This window comes from Cuculus canorus, chromosome Z, assembly GCF_017976375.1.
Source record: "Cuculus canorus isolate bCucCan1 chromosome Z, bCucCan1.pri, whole genome shotgun sequence".
In the NCBI taxonomy this organism is placed as follows: Eukaryota; Metazoa; Chordata; class Aves; order Cuculiformes; family Cuculidae; genus Cuculus; species Cuculus canorus.
Window position 1 is genome coordinate 74,534,356 of NC_071441.1, and position 20,312 is coordinate 74,554,667.

The window sequence follows — 20,312 nt, forward strand, 5'->3', positions numbered from 1 at the left end:
CACGTGTAAGTAATGTTTCTATGACAGCACTTGTCATCTTAGTACTGCAATGTGTGCATCTGTGTTTCATTAGGCATAGGCCAGCTCAGCAACAGAGAGCTTGGAATAGGACAGAAGAGCAAAAAGGGATTTGATAAAGCCAAAACCAAAGACCATAAATGGAAGAACCAATCCCCTTCCTTCCTTGCATATCTGATAACACCAGAGTTCTAAGTTCAGAGAGGCCCTAAAAATCAGTAGCTCCTTAGATCTTGGTAATGGCAGTAAGACAACTGTAACCAGAAATGTTGTTCAGCAGGTTCTCATTACCAACTGCAATGGAAGCAAAGACAAAACTGTTAATCCTGTATCTATAAAACTTACAGAAAACACATGCTTGTACTCACACAGGTCTCAAGGACCAAAAAGCTATTACATCATTGCTTGTCAGTGAAAATGCGTGTTTCACAATAAATTTATTAACACTTGGTCCACCTAAGGCTACCTCAAGTAAACCAGACTTCCCAGATTCCCCAGGGCATCATTTTGTATCTGGTAGCATCCACAGTACAGAGGTCGTCCTACTAAGCGTAGTTCCATGACAGCACTCCATTTTATCATGCTATTTCTACCTATCCCCTAAAAGCAACTATGCTTCCACCTCTACACGTGCAAGCCTAAAACTTTCTGCAGTTACCAAGACTTGGTATCACATGTAGATTTACTACTCTTAACATTTCTCAAACTTAATTTGTGAAGGGAAAAATCAATAAAAACAAGTTCTTTCCCAAGAGAATGTTAATACCATGGTCTTCTATGGTATAAGCTACAAGAAATTAAGTTAGCGTTACATTGCTAAGTGCCAGACAAAAGAACATTTCAGAAAGTTTCATTGAAAGAAACTGTTATTATTCCCTATACAGATAACTGTGAAAAACAGTGCTGTGGTGACATAACCATTAAGGTCAATTAAGAGGATAAAAAATAGCCTGCATCAGCCTACCAGAGACTTTAATAGATAAAAGTTTAGCTAGACACAAAACAAAGGCTGAACAAGACTAAAACAAAACAAATCTGTGTTTGTTAGTGTCAACAACAGCACATTAAATTCTCCTTTGAGATGCACTAAAAAACTTCTTGCAAAACAGAAATTAAAAAGTCCTACTGAAACAGTGTTTCCCAGTGGCTGGTTTGGCTGGCAAGTGCTAATTAGATCAGCACCTCGTAATACATAGCTAAGGTCTTGATATTCCTCTCACCACTACACTCAAGTTGTCTTAAATGTCAGTCAAGCTTCCACAGAGCCAAGACAGTTGGTAAGCTCTCAAAGACCACAGTTTTTCAGTTTCTCCATCAAAAGACTTGGTTGATGTAATAAAGTGAAAGAGTGAGATTCGCTCCTTCTGAAGACAGCGAAAGAGGCTGTGAAGTAGGGAGTTACTGCTTGATTTACCTGTCTCCCTGTCAATCAAGTCCTGAAAGATTTTCCATGAAGGCAGCAGCAAATGGAAAGCAGCACTGCAGTTGGCTTCTGAATAACTTTGTTACAGCTGAAAACCTAAGTCCTTCATTTCAGGATTTAAATGTCACTCTCCAAATACTATCGAAGGCCAAGGAGGGACATGATATAAGGACACACAAGGGCACCTACTGCATAGTGCTTAGTCAGCTCTCTGAAATAACCAATAGCAGTCACTATTAGAGAAAAAACTAAAAGGACTGTAAATACAATTCCTGTTAAAATAAGAGTTTGGTCAAACAAGTACTGGAAGGCCACAAACTGCCCAAAAACATCTCTAAGGCCTCTGGACCAGTCATGCTGCTGATGAGGGTATATTTAACAATGAAAGCTGCAAAGAATTAAACTCATAGCTGATGCAGCAGTAGCTGAGAGAATTCTATGAGAACTGGTTCCAAGTGGAGGAATTCTACCTTTGAGTCTTTGTTTGCAGTCACCAGGTTTGCAGAGTAGAGCAGAGCTTTTCCAGGTGCTCACTCTCTGCACAGTGCATGACAAAGAAGAGCCTCCCAAAGCATGTTGCTGGATAAGGTTCCATAAGGCATCTCAGACATGAACAACCAGACTCCCAACCTGTTGGATTCGAAGAGGCAGGACAAACAGTTTTCACCTTGATAAATTTCAACATTTGAAAAGGAGACATATACCCATAGCTCTAACACATGGCAGAATTAGGAACATGAGGACGTTTCTTAGCATCTCAAATTTTGCGTTAACCTCATTCTGAACAGAAAAAGTCCCCAGAGCTTCTGCCAGATGCTAGAGTTTAAGGTATAACTCCTACTTGTCCTAGTACTACCAATATGCTGAAAAACCCTGCATATTGCAGTATTGTTTCAATCATTACATATTTAAAACTACCACAATTCCTAGTTTCAAATAATCAGACTCCTCCATGAAGACACCAGTATCAACCACACAGGTCAGCCTACCTTTTTGCCTTCAGAACATGAAGAACAGCTCTGAAGAACAGCTCATCAAACTCCAGTTGCAATTTTTCCACAGAGTAGGGATGTGCTACTGATCCATATTGTTTATTGACACTAACATATTGAGCCCAGTGGTCACTCACATGACAGAGCGTCAATCCTACAAGAGCAGAAGAAACAAGACAAACAAGGGTCCATTAAGTATGCCATCATCATATGTAAACACAGAACAGTACAACAAGATCAGAGCCTACTCACAAGAGATGTGTTTCAACCCTTTCTCCTCTGGTTTCCAGAGATGTCCCTATAAATAGGCATTTCCCTCCGGCTTGAGTCAGGGTTAGTCTAATTCCTGCGCTATCTTCCTTGGTTTTGCAACCAAACAATGCATAACATTCTGTTTCTACCAAACTGGCTTGTGTATGAACTTTTGAGCCTCAGGGCAAGCTGTACATTGAGGTGTCAGTACATCCAAAGAGCTCATACAGGAGTAAGTTCTTAAACTCAGACACTGAGAAAGTCACTGCCCTAATAACACAAAGGGAAACCACAGATTATGTTTCCTATATAAAATGACTGCTAGAGTTTTGAAAATAAAGAGCAACTTTCAGGTTCCCAATTGCATTTGCTTATTGCAACAATATGAGAATTTAAAGGAGGGAATGAAAAACTCTGAGCAACTCTGTATTACAACAGAAAGAAGCAGTAACGCTAGCTATAAATAGGAGTGATTCAAGAAACTGTTTGTTGGGTGTCAGTGACTTTCCAAGAAAAGCCCAAGCACATCCCTGATGGAAGTCAGCCTGGTGTTCCGACACCTCACCCGGCTCCTTCTTACCCACAACATTCAAACTCTGCAATTCCCCACTTCACAGGCAGCTTTAGAGTCAAGGACCCTGGGATTTCAGATTCCCAGACAAGCTAACCCTAAAATCTACCCAAAAACCATTTGGGTGGTTGGATTTGTTTTCTTTGTTTTGGTTGGTATGGTTCAGGTTCTTTTATTTGTTTGGTGGTGTGGTTTTCCTAGAAAGTCTGAAATTTAAACCAGACTGTGTGAAAAATATTTAATCACATCAAGGAGAAGATACCCTCTTACTTGATCAGCTGACCAATTCGCTTCACAAATTGTCGGTACCGTGCTCTGTTAAACGTTTCCAACCCCGCAGACAGAAGTTCCACTAAGGAGTTTGCAAAAGCAAAGATCTTCATCATCTCCTGGGGAGTTGTTTTTTCAGGAAAATAATCACCTAGGACCGAGACAGGAAAATAAGTCTCAAAAAATGTGTGAATTCTGGGGTTTTAAGTAACCTAACAAGCGATCAAAGCAACAGATCACCATATAGCTGGCAAACAATAAATGTTGAGACTGAAAATTTATGTTCTGTTTATGAAATGATCAATACCTGTTAAGTATGAAAGTAGAAATAAACCAGGCAGGTTATAAGACATCTAGCAAGCAATCATCTTCATTTACTTGTCCAGAGATTTGTAAAATAAAGAATGAATAAATATTCGGAGAAAATCACAGTAACATTACAGCTAAGCATCAAAGGTGAAAAAAATTAGTTTCTGAAAGCACATCTCTGAATATACTGCCAAGCAGATCAAAACTAAGTTAGTTTATACATGTTAGTTTTGCTGTAAGTCCTCCCATATAAATCCTCCCTCATCTATTTAGTCTGTGAACTGTTTGCATAGGCTCATTATTACTTCCTTCAGAGACTCTCACAACACAGTAGCATTCTTGGCAGTTTTAGTCGTTTAATACAATTAGCTTAAGCAAAATGAAGAATAAATCTTTAGCAACTGATTTACCTCCAGACTTAAATCCAAGGAACTGCTGAAAGAGTTCATGAAATGGAAACTGTGACAAAAGGCAAATCAAGTCATCTTCTGAAAGCAGAATCCAGCTTGTTTCAGGATCCTCATCCTATAGAGGAAATAAAGTCTTTACAATACAGTACCTTTACAATAAAACACATGGCAGAAGGGCTTCACTATTGTACTATTAACAGTTTGCTTGTAGGAGGAAAACAAAGGACATACAAATGAACTCTTCGCACACAAACACAAGCACCGAAATTCCTATTCTGTCTGTATTTCTGCATAAAAGCCCTCATCAGCTGGGAAACAGAACTAGACTCAATGCTATGTTAGTCCAACCAGTTTCCAAAGGGAAGCACCTATTCAAACATATTTCTACTTCCATGCTCCTTCTGCACGCAACAGCTCACTTGCTTAAATTCTACTTGTCAATATTCAGTCTTGGAAGCTCCACTATCAACAGTTACAACACAGAGATAAAAGGAGAGTAAAACAGATCTAGGTTTTCAAACATTTTCCACTGAATGTTTTCCTTTCTCCATTTCACAAAATCAATACAACAATCTTGAGTAAAAGCAAAAGGGGAAATAAAGTAGTCATTTGCTGTACCTCTTCTCCTCCTTCATCTACCAGGGTCCAGTTTCCAGATTCTTTCCCAGACGAAGAGGAACTTTTCCTTTCATTTGGTTTCATATGGCACATGAAGTCCACCCGATTTCTGTTTTAATGTGAAAAATCAAGTTTATAAATTATCAGAAAATTAAAAATTCTGAATTAAGTCCTCTTTCAGCATCCTGGTTTGGGTCAGAAATGGTGTGGCTAGCAGGACCACGGAAGGGATTGTCCCCCTGCATTCAGTGCTGGTGAGGCCTCACCTTTGAATCTTCAGTTTTGGGTCCCTCAGTCCCAAGGACGACATTGAGGGTGCGGAGCACATCCACAGGGCGTAAACAGAGCTGGGAAACAGTCTGGAGCACAGGGGTTATAACGAGCTGCTGAAGGACCTGGGACCTGTTTAGTCTGGACAAAGGAGGCTGAGGAGAGACCCCATCACTCTCTACAGCTCTCTAAAAGGAGGTTGTGGTGAAGTAGGCATTGGTCTCTTCTCCCAAGTGACAAGCAGTAGGACAAGAGGAAATGGCCTCAAGTTGCACCAAAGGAGGGTTTAAACCAGGTATTAGGAAAAAATTCCTTCACTGAAAAGGTTGTAAAGCACTAGCACAGGCTGCCCAGGGAAGCGGTAGAGTCACATCCCTCAAGGTATTTAAAAAAACGTGGAGAAAGCAGTGCTTAGAGACATGGCTTGGTGGTGAGCTTGGCAGTGTTAATGGTTGGACAATCTTAGAGGTCTTTAACAACCTAAATGACTCTAGAACTCTAAGTTAATATTTTAGCATTCAACTTCCTTCTTGCTTGAACTTCAGCATTGGAGCTTGGCACACAATGCCACAAAACTCTGACATAGTATCAATCTCCTGATCTCAGTGAACTTACACTCTGACAACACGAAGATATTACAAATTAAATACCAGTTTTAAGATACTGATTTCATAGACCAAATGCAGAATTCCAACTTTTTCCTGATATGCATCAGATCTAACAGACGAGTCTCAGTTCTTTAATCAGTACGTACAGCCATGGCAAAGGCTCTGTGTTATTGCACCAACAGCTGAGACATCATTTCAGACACCTTAAGTCAGCCCTTGTTCAAAACACAAGCATGAAAATGCACAGGCAACAGGAATGCCCTCAGGGTACCCCTGTTTCCCCAGGTAGCTCTAGACAAGAAATGTGAAAGCAAAACCCTTTAAAAAAAAAAAAATGAGCCTTCAATAAACAGGGATCCCACTGTAACTCGGGGTCAGACTACCAGGATCACAGTGACACCCTAAATACCAGCAGTTTGATTCTTTGACAGCAGAATTTAGGCAGGGGGAAGAAATTAATGTATTTTATCTGAAGCACATAACAGTTTTCACTAATGACTGATTTTTATTGACCAACTTCACCAAGCACCATGTATTCCTTCTGGATAAAAAGAATGAAAGTAATTTAAGAAGCCAAACCAGCATATATATCAATATGGCTAGCCCTTTACTCAGGTCTTCTGTTGCATAGGCAGTATAAACGATCAAGCACAGCAAGAACTTGACTTCAGAAGTCACAGCAGCAAAACAAATAGGTGTGTCAGTCTTCACAAGCTATTTGGCCACTGAAAGTGAGCCTTATCACAATGTGTACAGTAAGAGAATGTACTGGCAAGGCTGTATTTGAAGATAAATGAGTAAAAAGAGCTGAATTAAACTGTGAATGTCTAATTTGTGCCTGCTTTTATGACTTTGCCTGCAACGATTTATCAGGGTTTTACAAGTAGATCTTGAGTCATGTTTCCTACTCCTAAATAATCAGAGAGTACTCGTAAAATCACATTTATACTTACTTGACAGGAGACATAAGCAAGGCAAGAGATTGCATGAAGTGAAAGACACCTGACGGGTTATCCAAGACTTTGATCTGAAATTACATGCAAAAATCTAAGTAAATCTAAGTAAGCAAAACAAAGCGCAGATTAGATTTATCAAAGAAATTCAAATTCTGACTTCCACACTTTTCACTAGCTTTTTCGTTCAGACTAAACAGTACTCCTAGAAGACAGTGCCCGTATATTTGCGAGTTGTCCAAAAGAAGTACTTGCAGAAACTGAAGGAGAAAAGAAACATCGAAAGTTCCAATAGACCACAACCTCTGCTTCACATGTACTTCTGGCCACCAGGGGGAACAGGGATGTTTGCACACAGGGGAAGCTAGAATGCTGCCATGTTAGGTTAATGGTTGGACTCAATGACCTTAAGGTTTTCTCCAACCCAAGTGATTCTTTGACTCCATTCTATGCTTTTATTCCACTGCTTGCCTCTTCCCTGTTAGTGTAATTGGCAATCTCTTTTTTTACAGCCAGATCTCCAACATCTTCCCTTTAGGAGAAGCAAAAATGTTCTTTGCAAAAACACCCTGATGCTTTTGGATATGTGCACTCTCTCTGCTCTTATATAAAGTGAATCCTTGCTCTTGAAATTACCTAGCTAATAAACCAACAAGGAAAACCAGTCCATTCAACACACATGAGAAAATCATGAAATTGTTCTAGGTTGGAAAGGACCTTAAAGCCCATCCCAGTTCTAATCCCACTGCCATGGGCAAGGACTCCTCCCACTGGATCAGGCTGACCAAAGCCTCATCCGACCTGGCCTTGAACACCTCCAGTTGAGGCAGTCACAACTTCTCTGGTCAAACTGGGCCAGTCCCTCACAGGAAACATCCTTAGTAAGATCTCACCTCAATCTCCACTCTTCAGCTTAAAACCATTACCTCTCATCCTGTCCTTGCACCCACCAATTAAGAGCCCCTCCCCAGCTTTCCTGTAGGCCCCCTTTCAGTACTGGAACACTACAACATCTAAACAGAGCCTTTTCCAGGCTGGAAAAAGCCCAACTCTCTCAGTCTGGCCTCATGGCTGAGGTGCTCCAGCCCTCAGATCATCTCTGTGGCCTTCTCTGGATTTGCTCCAACAGATTCATGTCCTTCCTGGACTCCAAAACTGGATGCAGGGTTCCAGGTGGTGTCTCACGAGAGCCGAGCAGAGGGGCAGAGTCGCCTCCCTCACCCTGCTGCTCCTATTGGTTTGGATGCAGCCCAGGTTACGGTTGGTCCTTCTGGGCTGCAAACACATTGCTGTTTCATGTTGAACTTCTCATTTCCCAGCACCCCAAGTCCTTCTCTTCAGGGCTGCTTTTGATTCATTGTTCACCCAACCTATATTTGTGCTTGGGATTGCCCTGACCCAGGTGGAGGACACTGTTCTTGGCCTTGGCCTTGTTGAACTTCCTGAGGTTTGCACAGGCCCATCACTCAAGCCTGTCCCAGTTCCTCTGGATGGCTTCCCTTCCCTCCAGTGTGTCAACATCTCTTGGAGTCATCAGCAAACTTGCTGAGGGTGCCCTCAATCCCACTGTCCATGTCTGTAATGTTAAACCAACAGAAGCCGCAATACTGACTGTGGTAGATCACCTCTTGTCACTGGTCTCCACCGTTGACCACAACTCCTTGACTGCAACCATCCAGCCAATTCCTTACCCACCAAGTGGTCCACCCATGAAATCCATGTCTTTCCAATTTAGAGACAAGGATGTAGAGCAGGACAGTGTCAAGTGCTTTTCACACACCCAGACAGATGACACCAGCTCCTCTTCCCTCATCCACCAATACAAAAACCTGTTCTTCCTCATCCTTTACACATCACAGAGCTGACTCCAATCTCACTTGTCTCATACAAGTTGCTGCTTCAAGTCTAAATAGTCTTTCCTTTTCTGAAGAGTACTCCCAAAACCTGCTGCTACATGAGGCATTCTGAGATGCACGCCAAGTCCTCAATCCCCTTTCATGGAATCTTTAGCCAAGAACAAGAAGCATATTTTCCTGTCAACCTGCTCCTTGTTGGACTAACACGGGTGAATATATCCCTCAACAAACCCCTCACTGTTAGAATGATTCCACACACCTAGAAATATGCAGAGGTCATAAAGGATCGACCAGGCACAAGACATTCTCCTCTCCAATCAACTGCACTCCTACTCCAACTTTCTGACAATAAAGAATTAAACATTCACACCTGAATGAACGGAACAGCCCATTCGCTGATCCCAGCTGGGCACCGAAGGATGTGGTTGAAGAGGAAGAGATGGTCACCGGGACAGCCAATTCTTTGCAAAACTGATACCTAAAGGGAAATAAATTGGAATCTTGTAAACGGCTTCAAGGTCCATTCCTTTATAGTCTTGCTAACTAGAGTAATACTTTTTTTTTCACCATTTTCCCTCTAATGCTTTATAAAAAACTGTTTTCACAGCAAGCTACAGGAGAACAATATTTAAAAATCTGCTTTGCTTTGGTTATGACCACAAACCGTTCTCTTTGGAGTAGAATAATTACTTTACAATTGCATTAAAACTAATTATTTAGAAATCAGCAAGAACAGAACTTCCTCAAAAATGACAAGTCTGAAGAGGTTTACTTTCAAAATAAGGAAAGGCATAGTGAAGACTGACTAGTAAGTCCATTTTGAGCATTGTTGGCTGCTCAGGTGCCAGTCCTCGTTAATGCTGCTGACCTCCATTGACTTCATAGGGCAAAAGAATTAATTCTAATGATTCATTAACAGATTCTGTTCCTCAAGTAGAACAAACCCCCCAAAAAATCATGGCATTTGAGACTGTGAGAGAAATACTTTCAGAAGTTACTCCCAAATTCATCCCACATGTGGGATGAACGGCTAAATCCATGCCTACACCTCACCAGTCTCTGAAGCCACAGAAGAAGGTCACTTCTGAAACTGAGGATCTTCGATAACTCGGCGAGTAAAACTGAAAAGGACACTGATGCACTCCTTCAAGTGACCCAGGTCTGAAGAAAGATTTTCGGACTGCTTTGGCACTGTAAATTAAAAACAGGATTAAGAAGCTTTGACAAGCAGCTGCAGAGTAGTAGCATAAGCAGTGGGTTTTGGAGCTACGTAAAAGACTTGTTCTCTGTACCTACAGATAGCAAGATATTTCAACACAGCTGTTTGCTACATCTGACAGAGAGGAACAATCTTTTAGAGTACATTATTTAATCTTATAGTCAAGCACTGGATGATAATTACAAGAATATACTATAATTACCATCATAAAAGGCATTCCCTCAACATAAACTTTGTAAGAATCATCATTTACTTTGCATATAAACGATCTAGGAGGTGGGGAAGGGAAAGAGGGGGACTAGAAAGGGTAAGTATCCAAGGCAGGAGGGGGAGCAATACTTTAGCTAAAAGATTATAATGGTGCAAACCCAATCAGTAATACACCTAGGACGAAAACCAAAAGGATTTCTAGGTATTAGAGCTGCAAGATTCAAGTTGCATTCCAAGAGGAAGTAATGAAGGACAACACATCCAGATGGTTTTAGAAACTATGCACAATCAGTTCAGAAAAGGGACTGTATTATTTGGTGCCTTTGACAACGGATTAGACACCAGGTGTCCCATTGCAACTGGGGTCCCGTGCAGTACTGACCAGCAGTACACAGCCTCGACAGAAAAAGGACACTCCTGCATTTCAGCTTCCTCTCTCCACGCGAATGAGGCAAGACAAGTGGAGTTTGTCCTGCAAGAAAAGAGTTTTCACCGACCCCTGCATAATATTAGCAGGCTTTAGTATCAGAGAAGGAACACTCCAGCACACAAATTCCACCCGAGGCTCTAAATTGCAGGTGGACAGGTACTGAGCACCCTGAATAGCAGAGGGAACATTCCAAACCTGGCAACCACACCTTGTTCCTGCTGCTGAAGGGCCACTGATCTCAGTAGGGAAGAGCTGCTGAGCAGCCTGTAGACATAGGATTCCACTTGTAACCGAGACAACACAGAGGTGTATGAGTGCAGCGCCAGTGTCTGGTGCACGTGCTCCGCTTTGGCTTCAAAACAAGCTTTTTCAGTTCCCTCAGCACACTTTCATTCAGTTCAACTGTCTGGTAGCGGTGGTAACCTGTCACTTTGCACTGATCTGCACAGACTCCCTGAAAAGAAAAGCAGTTATTTTATTGTCAGTGGTATTGTCATTTAGTGGGGTCAAGAGTGCTGACAGAAATTAGTCTTGACATACCCATCCCCTCAATTGATTTTAAAGCTTTCATAAAAGAGGTCACTTCACAGGTGGAAAAGACAAATGTATTGGAACATCCTACATACTTTTTAGAGCCACTGATTAGTAAAGATGCATATCCCTGACTTGTGACAAAGATAGTCTCTAAATCCTCAATAACTCAGGTTTAAAAATAGGCAAGAAGTGACTTGTCTGTATCATTGACAGATGTGGACAGAATCAGCTGTCTGTACTCCCAGTAAGCACACCTATATACACTCCCATATTTGGATCTGCTACTTTAAAGCTAAAATACACACTGAAACAAGAAATATTTTTCTAAGCTCCCAGAACTGAATATCGATAGCAACTCCTGACTGTATGTTTAAAACTTTCAGAAATTAACTGCATCCTAACTTTTCCCCAAAATGGAACCACAAGCCAAGACCAATCTTCCTCTGTCCTTTTCCTAATTCTTCAACAATAGAAAACAAAACATAACTTTCCTGTTATTCTTTTACAAAACCTTGAAACATGCTTAAAGGCCAGCACTTTGCAAGATTAACTTGAAAGCATCCCTGTATTTTGAGAGAGTTGTGCGTGTTCAGCCTAGGAAAGAGAAGGCTCTGGAGAGACTTTAGAGCAGCTTCCAGTATTGAGATGGGCTACAGAAAAGCTGGGGAGGGGCTCTTGATCAGAGAGTGCAGGGACAGGATGAGGGGGAATAGCTTTAAATTGGAAGGGGGAAGACTTATATTAGACCTGAGGAAGAAATTCTTCCCAATGAGGCTGGCAAGGCACTGTCCCAGGCTGCCCAGAGAAATTGTGGATGCTCCATTCCTGGAGGTGTTGAAGGCCAGACTAGACAGGGCTTTGTGCAACATGATCTAGGGGGGTTGGAACTGGATGGGCTTAAAGGTCCCTTCCAACCCAAACTATCCTATGATTTCTAATTTAGTAGAATAAGAATTTTAAAATGGTATAAAGGTAATGACTACTCTGGTCCTACAATAATTATATAGGGAATCAGGATTGAATAAAGCAAGCAGCAAGTTTAGCTAACTGTATGAAGCCCAGTGGGGAGGTAAGAGTTAAGTCAAAAGTACTTTCAGTGTAAAAAGCAATCAACACAAATGGAGAGTCCAGTGAGGTTCACAGCTATCCTTCCTAGTGAAAAAGGAAAAGATTAAAATCTGTTCAGTGCATCTCTCAACGTCTCAGCTCTGAGAAGCTGCAAAGGAGAGGCACAGCACTCACAGAAACAATGGTAAAAGCTACCACATATGTAGGTGCTTCGCACCCTTGGACAATTTTTATGATGTGCTGGCTATAAACACATCAGAGCACCAGAACAATTTTGTTTAATTCCACTGTAACATCCAACTCCAAAAAACAAGTTACACAGAAGGAGCCTGGGGGGATATTTTTCTGATGTGTACAAAGAAGTCCCGAGACTCAGTGGCTTTGTAGGGACACAAAGTTGGTAAAGGGTTTAGAGGGAAAGGGATATGAGGAATGGCTGAAATCCCTTGGTCTGTTCAGCCTGGAGGAGACTGAGGGGGCACCTCACCGCAGTCCACTGCTTCCTCACATGGGAAGAAGAATGAGCAGGTGCTGATCTCTTCTTTCTGGTGACCAATGATAGGACCCAAGGGAATGGCAGAATATGTGCCAGGAGATGGTTAGGCTGGGTACTGGGAAAAGATTTTTCACCCAGAGAGTGGTGGAACACTGGAACAGCTCCCCAGGGAAGCAGTTATGGCACCAAGCCTGACAATATTCCAGAAGCATTTGGACAAGGCCTTTAGACACCCGGGTGTGAATTTTGGGTTGTCCTATGCAGGGTCAAGAGTTGGACTCTATGATCCTTGTGGGTCCTTTCCAACTCAGGACATTCTACGATTCTACGACTTCTCTGGTTTGCAGACAGAAATGCTACAGATTACCACAACTGCCCTCGAAGTAGATAAAGCCACAGCACCACTCACAGAGCGACAGCTACTGAAAGCAAACAGACATCACACTCCCTCTAGGCTTTGAGCAACTGGGTTAACCATGAGCTCACCTCAAGGTCCTCTGCAGCTGCCTGCCCTGACAGCAGGACAGTCAGGAATGATATCAGAGAGAACTGTCACCAGAGGCTGCAGGTAAGAAAGCACGTGACCTCCACAGCCACTGTGAAGTCCTGCTCCACCACATATCCCCTGCATATACCTCAAGGACTGTGGCACAAACTTCACCCAGCGTGACAGGCTGACGTGGCTGGGCACAGCTCATTCTCACCAACTACAAACATAAGACCCAATTCCAAGAGATCACCAGCAGAGACTGCACTACCCTATGCCCCTCAGAGGCTTAAAAAACAAACTGTCTTAACGAGGAGAGGCTGAGAGAGTTGGGGTTGTTCAGCCTGGAGAAGAGAAGGCTCCAGAAGTACCCTAGAGCAGCTTCCATTACTGAAAGGGGCTCCACGAAAACTGGGGAGGGGCTCTTTACATGGGCCTGGAGTGATGGGATGAAGGTGAACGGCTTTAAATTGGAAGGGGAAGACTTTGATTAGACATTGGGGAAGCAACTCTCCACGATGAGGCTGGCGAGGCCTTGGACCAGGTTGCCCAGGGAAGTTGTGTCTGCCCCACCCCTGGAGGTGTTCAAGGCCAAGCTGAACAGGGCTTTGAGCAACCTGATCCAGTGGAGGTGTCCCTGCCCATGGCAGGGTGTTGGAAACTGGATGGGCTTTAAGGTCCCTTCCAACACAAACCATTCTATGATTCTATGATTAAACCTTAACTGGATGATACTCTGAAGTACTTAGGGACACAGAAGGCAAAGGCAATAATCTCTTTCAGAGCAAAAGAACTCAAACAGGTAAACTTGACAGCAAGCAAAATTAATGTCTGAAATCACATCCACTTAGCATCGGTTCAAAAGTAGGTTCAGCACAGCACCTGCACAGTTTTCTGCTCTTCTTTGAAAGTCCACAATCTTCCCTTAATGTTTTGGCAGTCTGTCACCATCGCCTGCAGCTCTGCCTCAGCCAGCAGGAGCTGCTTCCTGCAGCGCATGTAGTTCAGCAGCAGTTCATAAAACTCGTGCCTGTCCTGATGAGCAACGCTTTCAAATTCCTCTGTGTAGGAGTCAACGTTCTCCAACCATGAACACGGCTCAAAAATTTTCAGCTGCTCTCTGGTAAATGGCACCAGTTCTGGTTCGGTTGGGAGCTCCGGATACAGCCTCTCGTGGTGCAAGAGCGGTTTAACTGCTATTACAGTTGGTCTCTCATAGGAGACTTCAGCTGACAAGTCTGGATAAACTGGTTTCAATCCTGAATGCTGAATACATGGTTTTGGATTTGTCAGAGAGCTGTGGGACAGTAAGAGGAAGCTTCTCTGAGGAACGAACAGGAGCATTTTTAACATCTTGCGTGTTTTCAGCTCCTCTGTCCTGTACAAAGCCCATGACGGCCTGAGAGCCAGCAGCACTGGGACGAAAGGTACTACTCAACAAATTAAAGTCTCCTGATCCACCAGCAACCATTTCCACGGGGCTGTGAGGTCTGCCCACCTGGCTTTTCCCACTCTTCTCAGCATTATCCCCACCGTCCTCATGGGAAGAATTGGCTTTGAACTCTTCAGCATCTGTGGGAGGCTTCAGCGTACTGTAGAAAACCCTTCGTCTGCTGAAGATACATTTTTCTGGGTGATGTTGCACACATCACTTACAGATTTTCCACCCCCTGCTTCATCACTGAGCTGAATTTCTGTGAATTCTCCAGGAGGTTTCACTTGCGCTTTACTGGGTTGAGAGGACACTTCTGCCACAGGAGGGAGGAAAACATCATCAAACTCCTGTATCTGAGACTCCTCACTACTTTTCTTCTTCTTTTCCTAGGAAGAAAAAAGAAAAAAAAAGTGTTATCATCAATTGAATCTCTCCCCTTTAAATCCCAAATCCCAACATCACCAAATCCATGATTTCATAGAATGGTTTGGATTGGAAGGGACCATGAAGTCCAACTGCTCTGCAAGGACATCTTCAACTGGATCAGGCTGCCCAGAGCCTCATCAAAACATGACCTTGAATGCTCCCAAGGACAGGGCATCCACCGTCTCTCTGGGCAGCCTGGGCTGGTGCCTCATCAGACTCACCGATAAAAATTCTTCCCCATATTTGGTCTAAACCTCTTCTCTTTTATTTTAAAACTATCACCCCTTGTCCTATCGCTATAGGCCCTGATGAAAAGTTTTTCCCCATCATTCCTACAAGCCCCCTTAAATATTGAAACGCTGCATCTTCTCTTCTCCAAGCAAGAAATTTGACATCACAACTCTAAATGCGCCAAAAAAAAAAAAAAAAAAAAAAAAGCCAAATGCCCCAAACAGATGATACAATCAAGAGAATCACAGAATGGTTTGAGTTGGAAGAGACCTTAAAGCCCATCTAGTTCCAACCCCCTGCCACAGGCAGGGACATCTCCCACTGGATCAAATTGCTCAAAGCCCCACCCAATGTAACCCTGAACACCTCCAGGGATGGGGCAGTCATGACTTTCCTGGGCAACGTGGGCCAGAGCCTCACCCCTAATTACATTCTAAACTAACTAACTATTGAAAATTGGTTTATCTATTGAAATCTCTAATTTAAATAGGCATTACGTACTATAAATGTAGAAAAACTTAGCCATGACATTAAAATTGTAAACCAATTGCCCACTTTCAAATTAGGATCACTCCGGTGGAAAAAGTTTCCATAAACCAGGACTAAAGTGTAGATCATCCTCCTCCCCAAAGCACACCATGGGAAATAATGCTGCACAGGAAAGCGACAATTTGTAAATCATTTACCAGTTCGTAAAGCAAAAGAAATTGGCAAGTTACTTTTGAGTTCTCAGTTTTGTTTCTGACAAACTGGCAGGAAGACTTAGGTTACAGTGCTCCAGTTTTGTCAACCGAGATAATACAACCAACACAGCTGCAGTTAAGAAAAGCTCTCAATATTTCTCCACAATTGGAGAGAAGATGGCAGTTTTGGAAACTTGCTGATAGTATCACACATGCTTTCACGGGGCTTCTGTCACGATTTTGCCTTAAGAAAGGGCATAGATAAATGCAAGACCCTGGCTGACCTTGATCTCAAGCCAACATTTACATCAAGCACATGCTGACAGCTCCTTCACAACACAGTAACACACTGGTCTTGCTTTCAGACTATGTTTTCAAGGGATTAACACCTGTAAACACTTTTGACAACAAAATGCTTCAGACACCCTAGAAGGCTAAAGGCACAGGTGAGAGGTTACGAATAGATCAGTAAAATTCTGTAAACTAGGACCTGTCATTATAATAAACATCTCCTGACTATCAGTTCTCCAATTTCCAACATAAGAAGGATGTGGAACTGTTCGAACAGGTCCAGAGGAGGCCACGAAGACAATACGAGGGCTGGAGTACCACCCATATGAAGGCAGGCTGAGAGAGTTGGCACTGGAGAAGAGAAGGCTCACGGGAGACCTCAGAGCAGTTTTTCAGTACCTGAAGTGGCTACAGGAAGCTGAGGAGCAGCTCTTGATCAGGGATTGCAGGGATAGGATATGGAGGAACGGCTTTTAAACTGGAAGGGTGAACATTTAGATGAGATGTTAGGAAGAAATCCTTCAGAATGAGGGTGGGGAGGCCCTGGCCCAGGCTGCCCAAAGAAATTTGGATGCCCCGTCCCTGGAGGTGTTCAAGGCCAGGTTGGATGTGGCTTTGAGCATCCTAGTCCTCGGGAAGGTGTCACTGCCCACATGTTGTGGTTTGAGTCGAAGTAGGATTAGCTTCTGACTCTTAATTCAGTCACTCTAAGTAGCTTCATTTCTCAGAAAACTAACTGCATGTTATTGAGACAGTGTACTTTGCTAAAGTGGTAACAGGGCACTGGCACGCTGAAAGGCCAATGCTTGTACTTAACCAAGGCCACCCTCAAGCTGGTTGGAAAAACACCTGCACTTCCAAGAAGAGGTGAATAGGGCGGGTATTCTGCCCAGAGTATTCCATCCTATATATGTCATATTTGATATAAATTGAGAGGTCACAAGGGTCTCACTCTCTTCTGTGATGGCCAATGTCCAGTGAGGACCTCATTTGTTTGGTTGCTCCTGATCCTGGATTCATGTATTCCTGAATCCAGTTCCCTCCTAGCCATGGACCCATCCCCTCGAGTCTGCTCTGCAGCGTTTCTGGTGATGTATAGTCACAGGGGAGGGGGTTATAATCTCATATATTTATTTATATTTTATTACTTTCTAGTTATTTTCAGTGTTATCATTAGCATTATCAATTCATAAAAGCTGTAGTTCTAGTTTCCTACCATCAAGTCTTTTTCCTCTCATGTCCCTCTCCCCTTTCCCTGCAGGATGTAGGGTGAAAGGGATTTTGGACGTTGAACTGAACAACTCTAGCTCACGAGTTGGGCCGGATAAGGCTAAACCGTGACACCATGGCAGGGGGATTGGAACTCAATGGGCTTTAAGGTCCTTTCCAACCCAAGCCATTCTATGATTCCATGACTCTATATCATTAGGTCACAGTGTACTGATTCACTACTTTAAATCTCAAAGTTCCCTCTTGCTGTCCTCATACAGAAGAAATTCCCTTTACCTCTCAACAGTATCCTGGATTCCTCCTGAACACTACCGTTAGAAAAAATAGTTGTTTTTTAAATTTATGAAACACCTTTCAGTTCTTACTTTGCAAGTCAAAAAATGTCATAACCATTAAGAGGCACTTAATCTGAGAAAGGACAAGAGGAACCACGTTCTGACTCAATGTGTAAACAAAACTTACTGTTCTCTCTTCTGAGGTTTGGCTTTTTAGTCAAAGCTGACGCCAGCTCCTTAGCCTTGTCCTGTGCCTCACCATTCCTCTCTCCTAGCACATCAGCAAATGACACCTCAAGCTCTGTGGACACCTGTTATTTCCCAGGAAACATTCCTGAAGAACCTGAGAGACACACAGTCTAGTCTTCAGCCATTCCAGAATCACTAGTTTTGCCACCTCGCTGTGTTGGAATCAGCCTGCTATTACCAGCGCTGGACGAGCTTAACTTTGGGGCTACTATTTTCAGAAAGCCCTGGGCTCCATTCCACTACTTGGCAGCTCCGTAACTGACTCAGCCTTTCTCCCAGCTCACGAGAATTTCAGTTTTTCAAAGGATTATGGCTTTTTCTGAGACATGGGAATGTCCTTAGCGTGACTGAGCCCCACACTACACCCTCAAACACTCCTGGCTATTAACAGAACTGAGCACAACAATGGCAACAAAAACGTCAGGAATGGGTCACGTGTAACACTGAAGGATTCTGGATTCCCACACATGACATCGCCAGTGAGTTGTTTCATGGTGAATTACACCTGGAAGGGATGGACAAAGACAGTGGCTGCTGGAGTCACCATAACAGCATTGTTAATGATGTCGCACAGACATCCATGACTCAGTGCCTACCTGCAGGGAACCAATTCTCTTAAACACTACCCCTAAGATTTGACTGCCTTGTGCATGCTATAGGGCTGAATCAAAACAAAAACGATGACACACTGACACTTCTGGGACTTCAGGAACCGCATCCGCAGCTGACACTTGGACATAACCCTTGTTTTACAGAGCAGTCAATTAATTCCTTAGCTAACATTCAGAAGGCTTTAACAGCCACAACTTCCATGCTTTTGCTCTATGCAGTGCAGCCTATACAACATGGAAGAGGTTAAGGGAAACACTTCCATTTTGACTCAACTCTGAGGCAAGATACTTCAGCTCAGATCACTTCCACAAACTACTGAACAGCACAATTGCAAGGAAAATCAAGCTTTCAGAAGGCTGTTGGTACTAACATCATGATCAAGGAACATACTTAAAACAGGATTAAATCCCCAGAAGTATGATATTAACAACTGCAAAACACTGTTGTCTGCTCTACATGGCCTCACGTTTCCAGCATTTCAAAGACAAACCTATAGGGGTGAGGTGCATTACCAGTGTCATCCCACACAGCACTGAAACACTGCAACATGCCAATAAGCTCTACAGCTTCACCGCAGAGTCACCTCCAGCTGCCTCACTGTGGCAGACCTACTGGCAAAGGCCACACTCTGCAAGAATTGCAGAATCGTTTGGTTTGGAAGGGACCTTAAAGATCATCCAGTTCCAGCTCCCTGCCATTGGCAGGGACACCTCCCACTGGATGCAGTTGCTCAAAGCCCCATCCCACCTGTCCTTGAACACCTCCAGGGATGGGCCAGACACAGCTTCTGTGGGCAACGTGGGCCAGGGCCTCACCACCCTTGCAGGGAAACATTTCTTCCTAATATCTAATATAAATCTCTTTTCAGCTTAAAACTGTCCCCTTTCACCTTATCCCTGCAGTCTCTGATAAAACACCCCTCCCCAGATTTCCTGCAGGCCTCCTGTAAGTACTGGAAGGCTGCTATAAGGGCAGAGCCCACTTGTTTACACTCTTTCAAAGCAAAGGACCTATCATACCCTTAACCTGGCTAAGCTTTCTTACATCAGACTGGAAAAACACAGCCATCCAGAAGCCTTTCTAGGAAAACACTACCCCACCCCCAACCTCACCGGTTTCAAGAAAGCAGATAAACAAAAACACAGATATCAACACCGCCCACAGCAGGCACCCTCCCAATGCTTTAAAAAAATATAGTAGAAAGGAGCTGCGCCAATTATGGGCCAAATGCCTTGACTGAAGTTCTATGGCAGTAATAACACCACACAGAATCAAAGAATCAGAGAATCACAGACTGGTTTGGGTTGGAAGCGGCCTCAAATCCCATCCAATTCCACCCCTGCCATGGGCAGGGACACCTCCCACTGAATCAGCCTGCTCAAACCCTACCCAACCTAGCGTTGAACACCTTCAGGGATGGAGCAGCCACCACATCTCTGGGATACTGTGCCAGGGCCTCAGCACCCTCTGTGTCTCCGTGTGAAGAATTTCTTCCTTATGTCCAATCTAAATTTTCCCTCTTCCAATTTAAAGCCGATCCCCCCCGTCCCATCACTCCACGCCCTTCTAAAACGTTGGTCCCTGGTTTTCCTGGAGCCCCTCCCGGTTAGACCGGAAGATCATCAAGTCCAACCGTAAACACAACACTGCCAAGCCCACGACTCTGTCACGCCCCTAAACACCTCACCTACCCGTCTCTGAAACCCCTCCAAGGATGGTGACCCCGACACTTCCCTGGGCAACCTCTGCCTGAGAGCCCTTATGGTGAAAGAATATTTCCTAATATCAAATCTCACCCTCCCCTCGCACAGCTTGAGGCCACTTCCTCTTGTCCTATCACTTGTTTTTAGAAAAAAAGACACCAACACCCACCTCACCACAGTCTC

General features: G+C 43.4%; 1 protein-coding gene across 1 annotated transcript in view; it reads right to left on the reverse strand.

Annotated features, from left to right (window-relative positions):
- Positions 1 to 20,312, reverse strand: part of EPG5 (ectopic P-granules 5 autophagy tethering factor) — a 65,254-nt gene that overhangs the window by 44,558 nt on the left and 384 nt on the right. Inside the window, 16 exon segments of the mRNA XM_054054583.1 lie at positions 1,912 to 1,939; positions 1,941 to 2,006; positions 2,008 to 2,071; positions 2,431 to 2,587; positions 3,519 to 3,677; positions 4,246 to 4,360; positions 4,864 to 4,972; positions 6,695 to 6,768; positions 8,921 to 9,028; positions 9,604 to 9,633; positions 9,635 to 9,741; positions 10,618 to 10,768; positions 10,771 to 10,863; positions 13,877 to 14,266; positions 14,268 to 14,587; positions 14,590 to 14,815. Of these exon segments, the coding sequence (XP_053910558.1) occupies positions 1,912 to 1,939; positions 1,941 to 2,006; positions 2,008 to 2,071; positions 2,431 to 2,587; positions 3,519 to 3,677; positions 4,246 to 4,360; positions 4,864 to 4,972; positions 6,695 to 6,768; positions 8,921 to 9,028; positions 9,604 to 9,633; positions 9,635 to 9,741; positions 10,618 to 10,768; positions 10,771 to 10,863; positions 13,877 to 14,266; positions 14,268 to 14,587; positions 14,590 to 14,815 (2,197 nt within the window).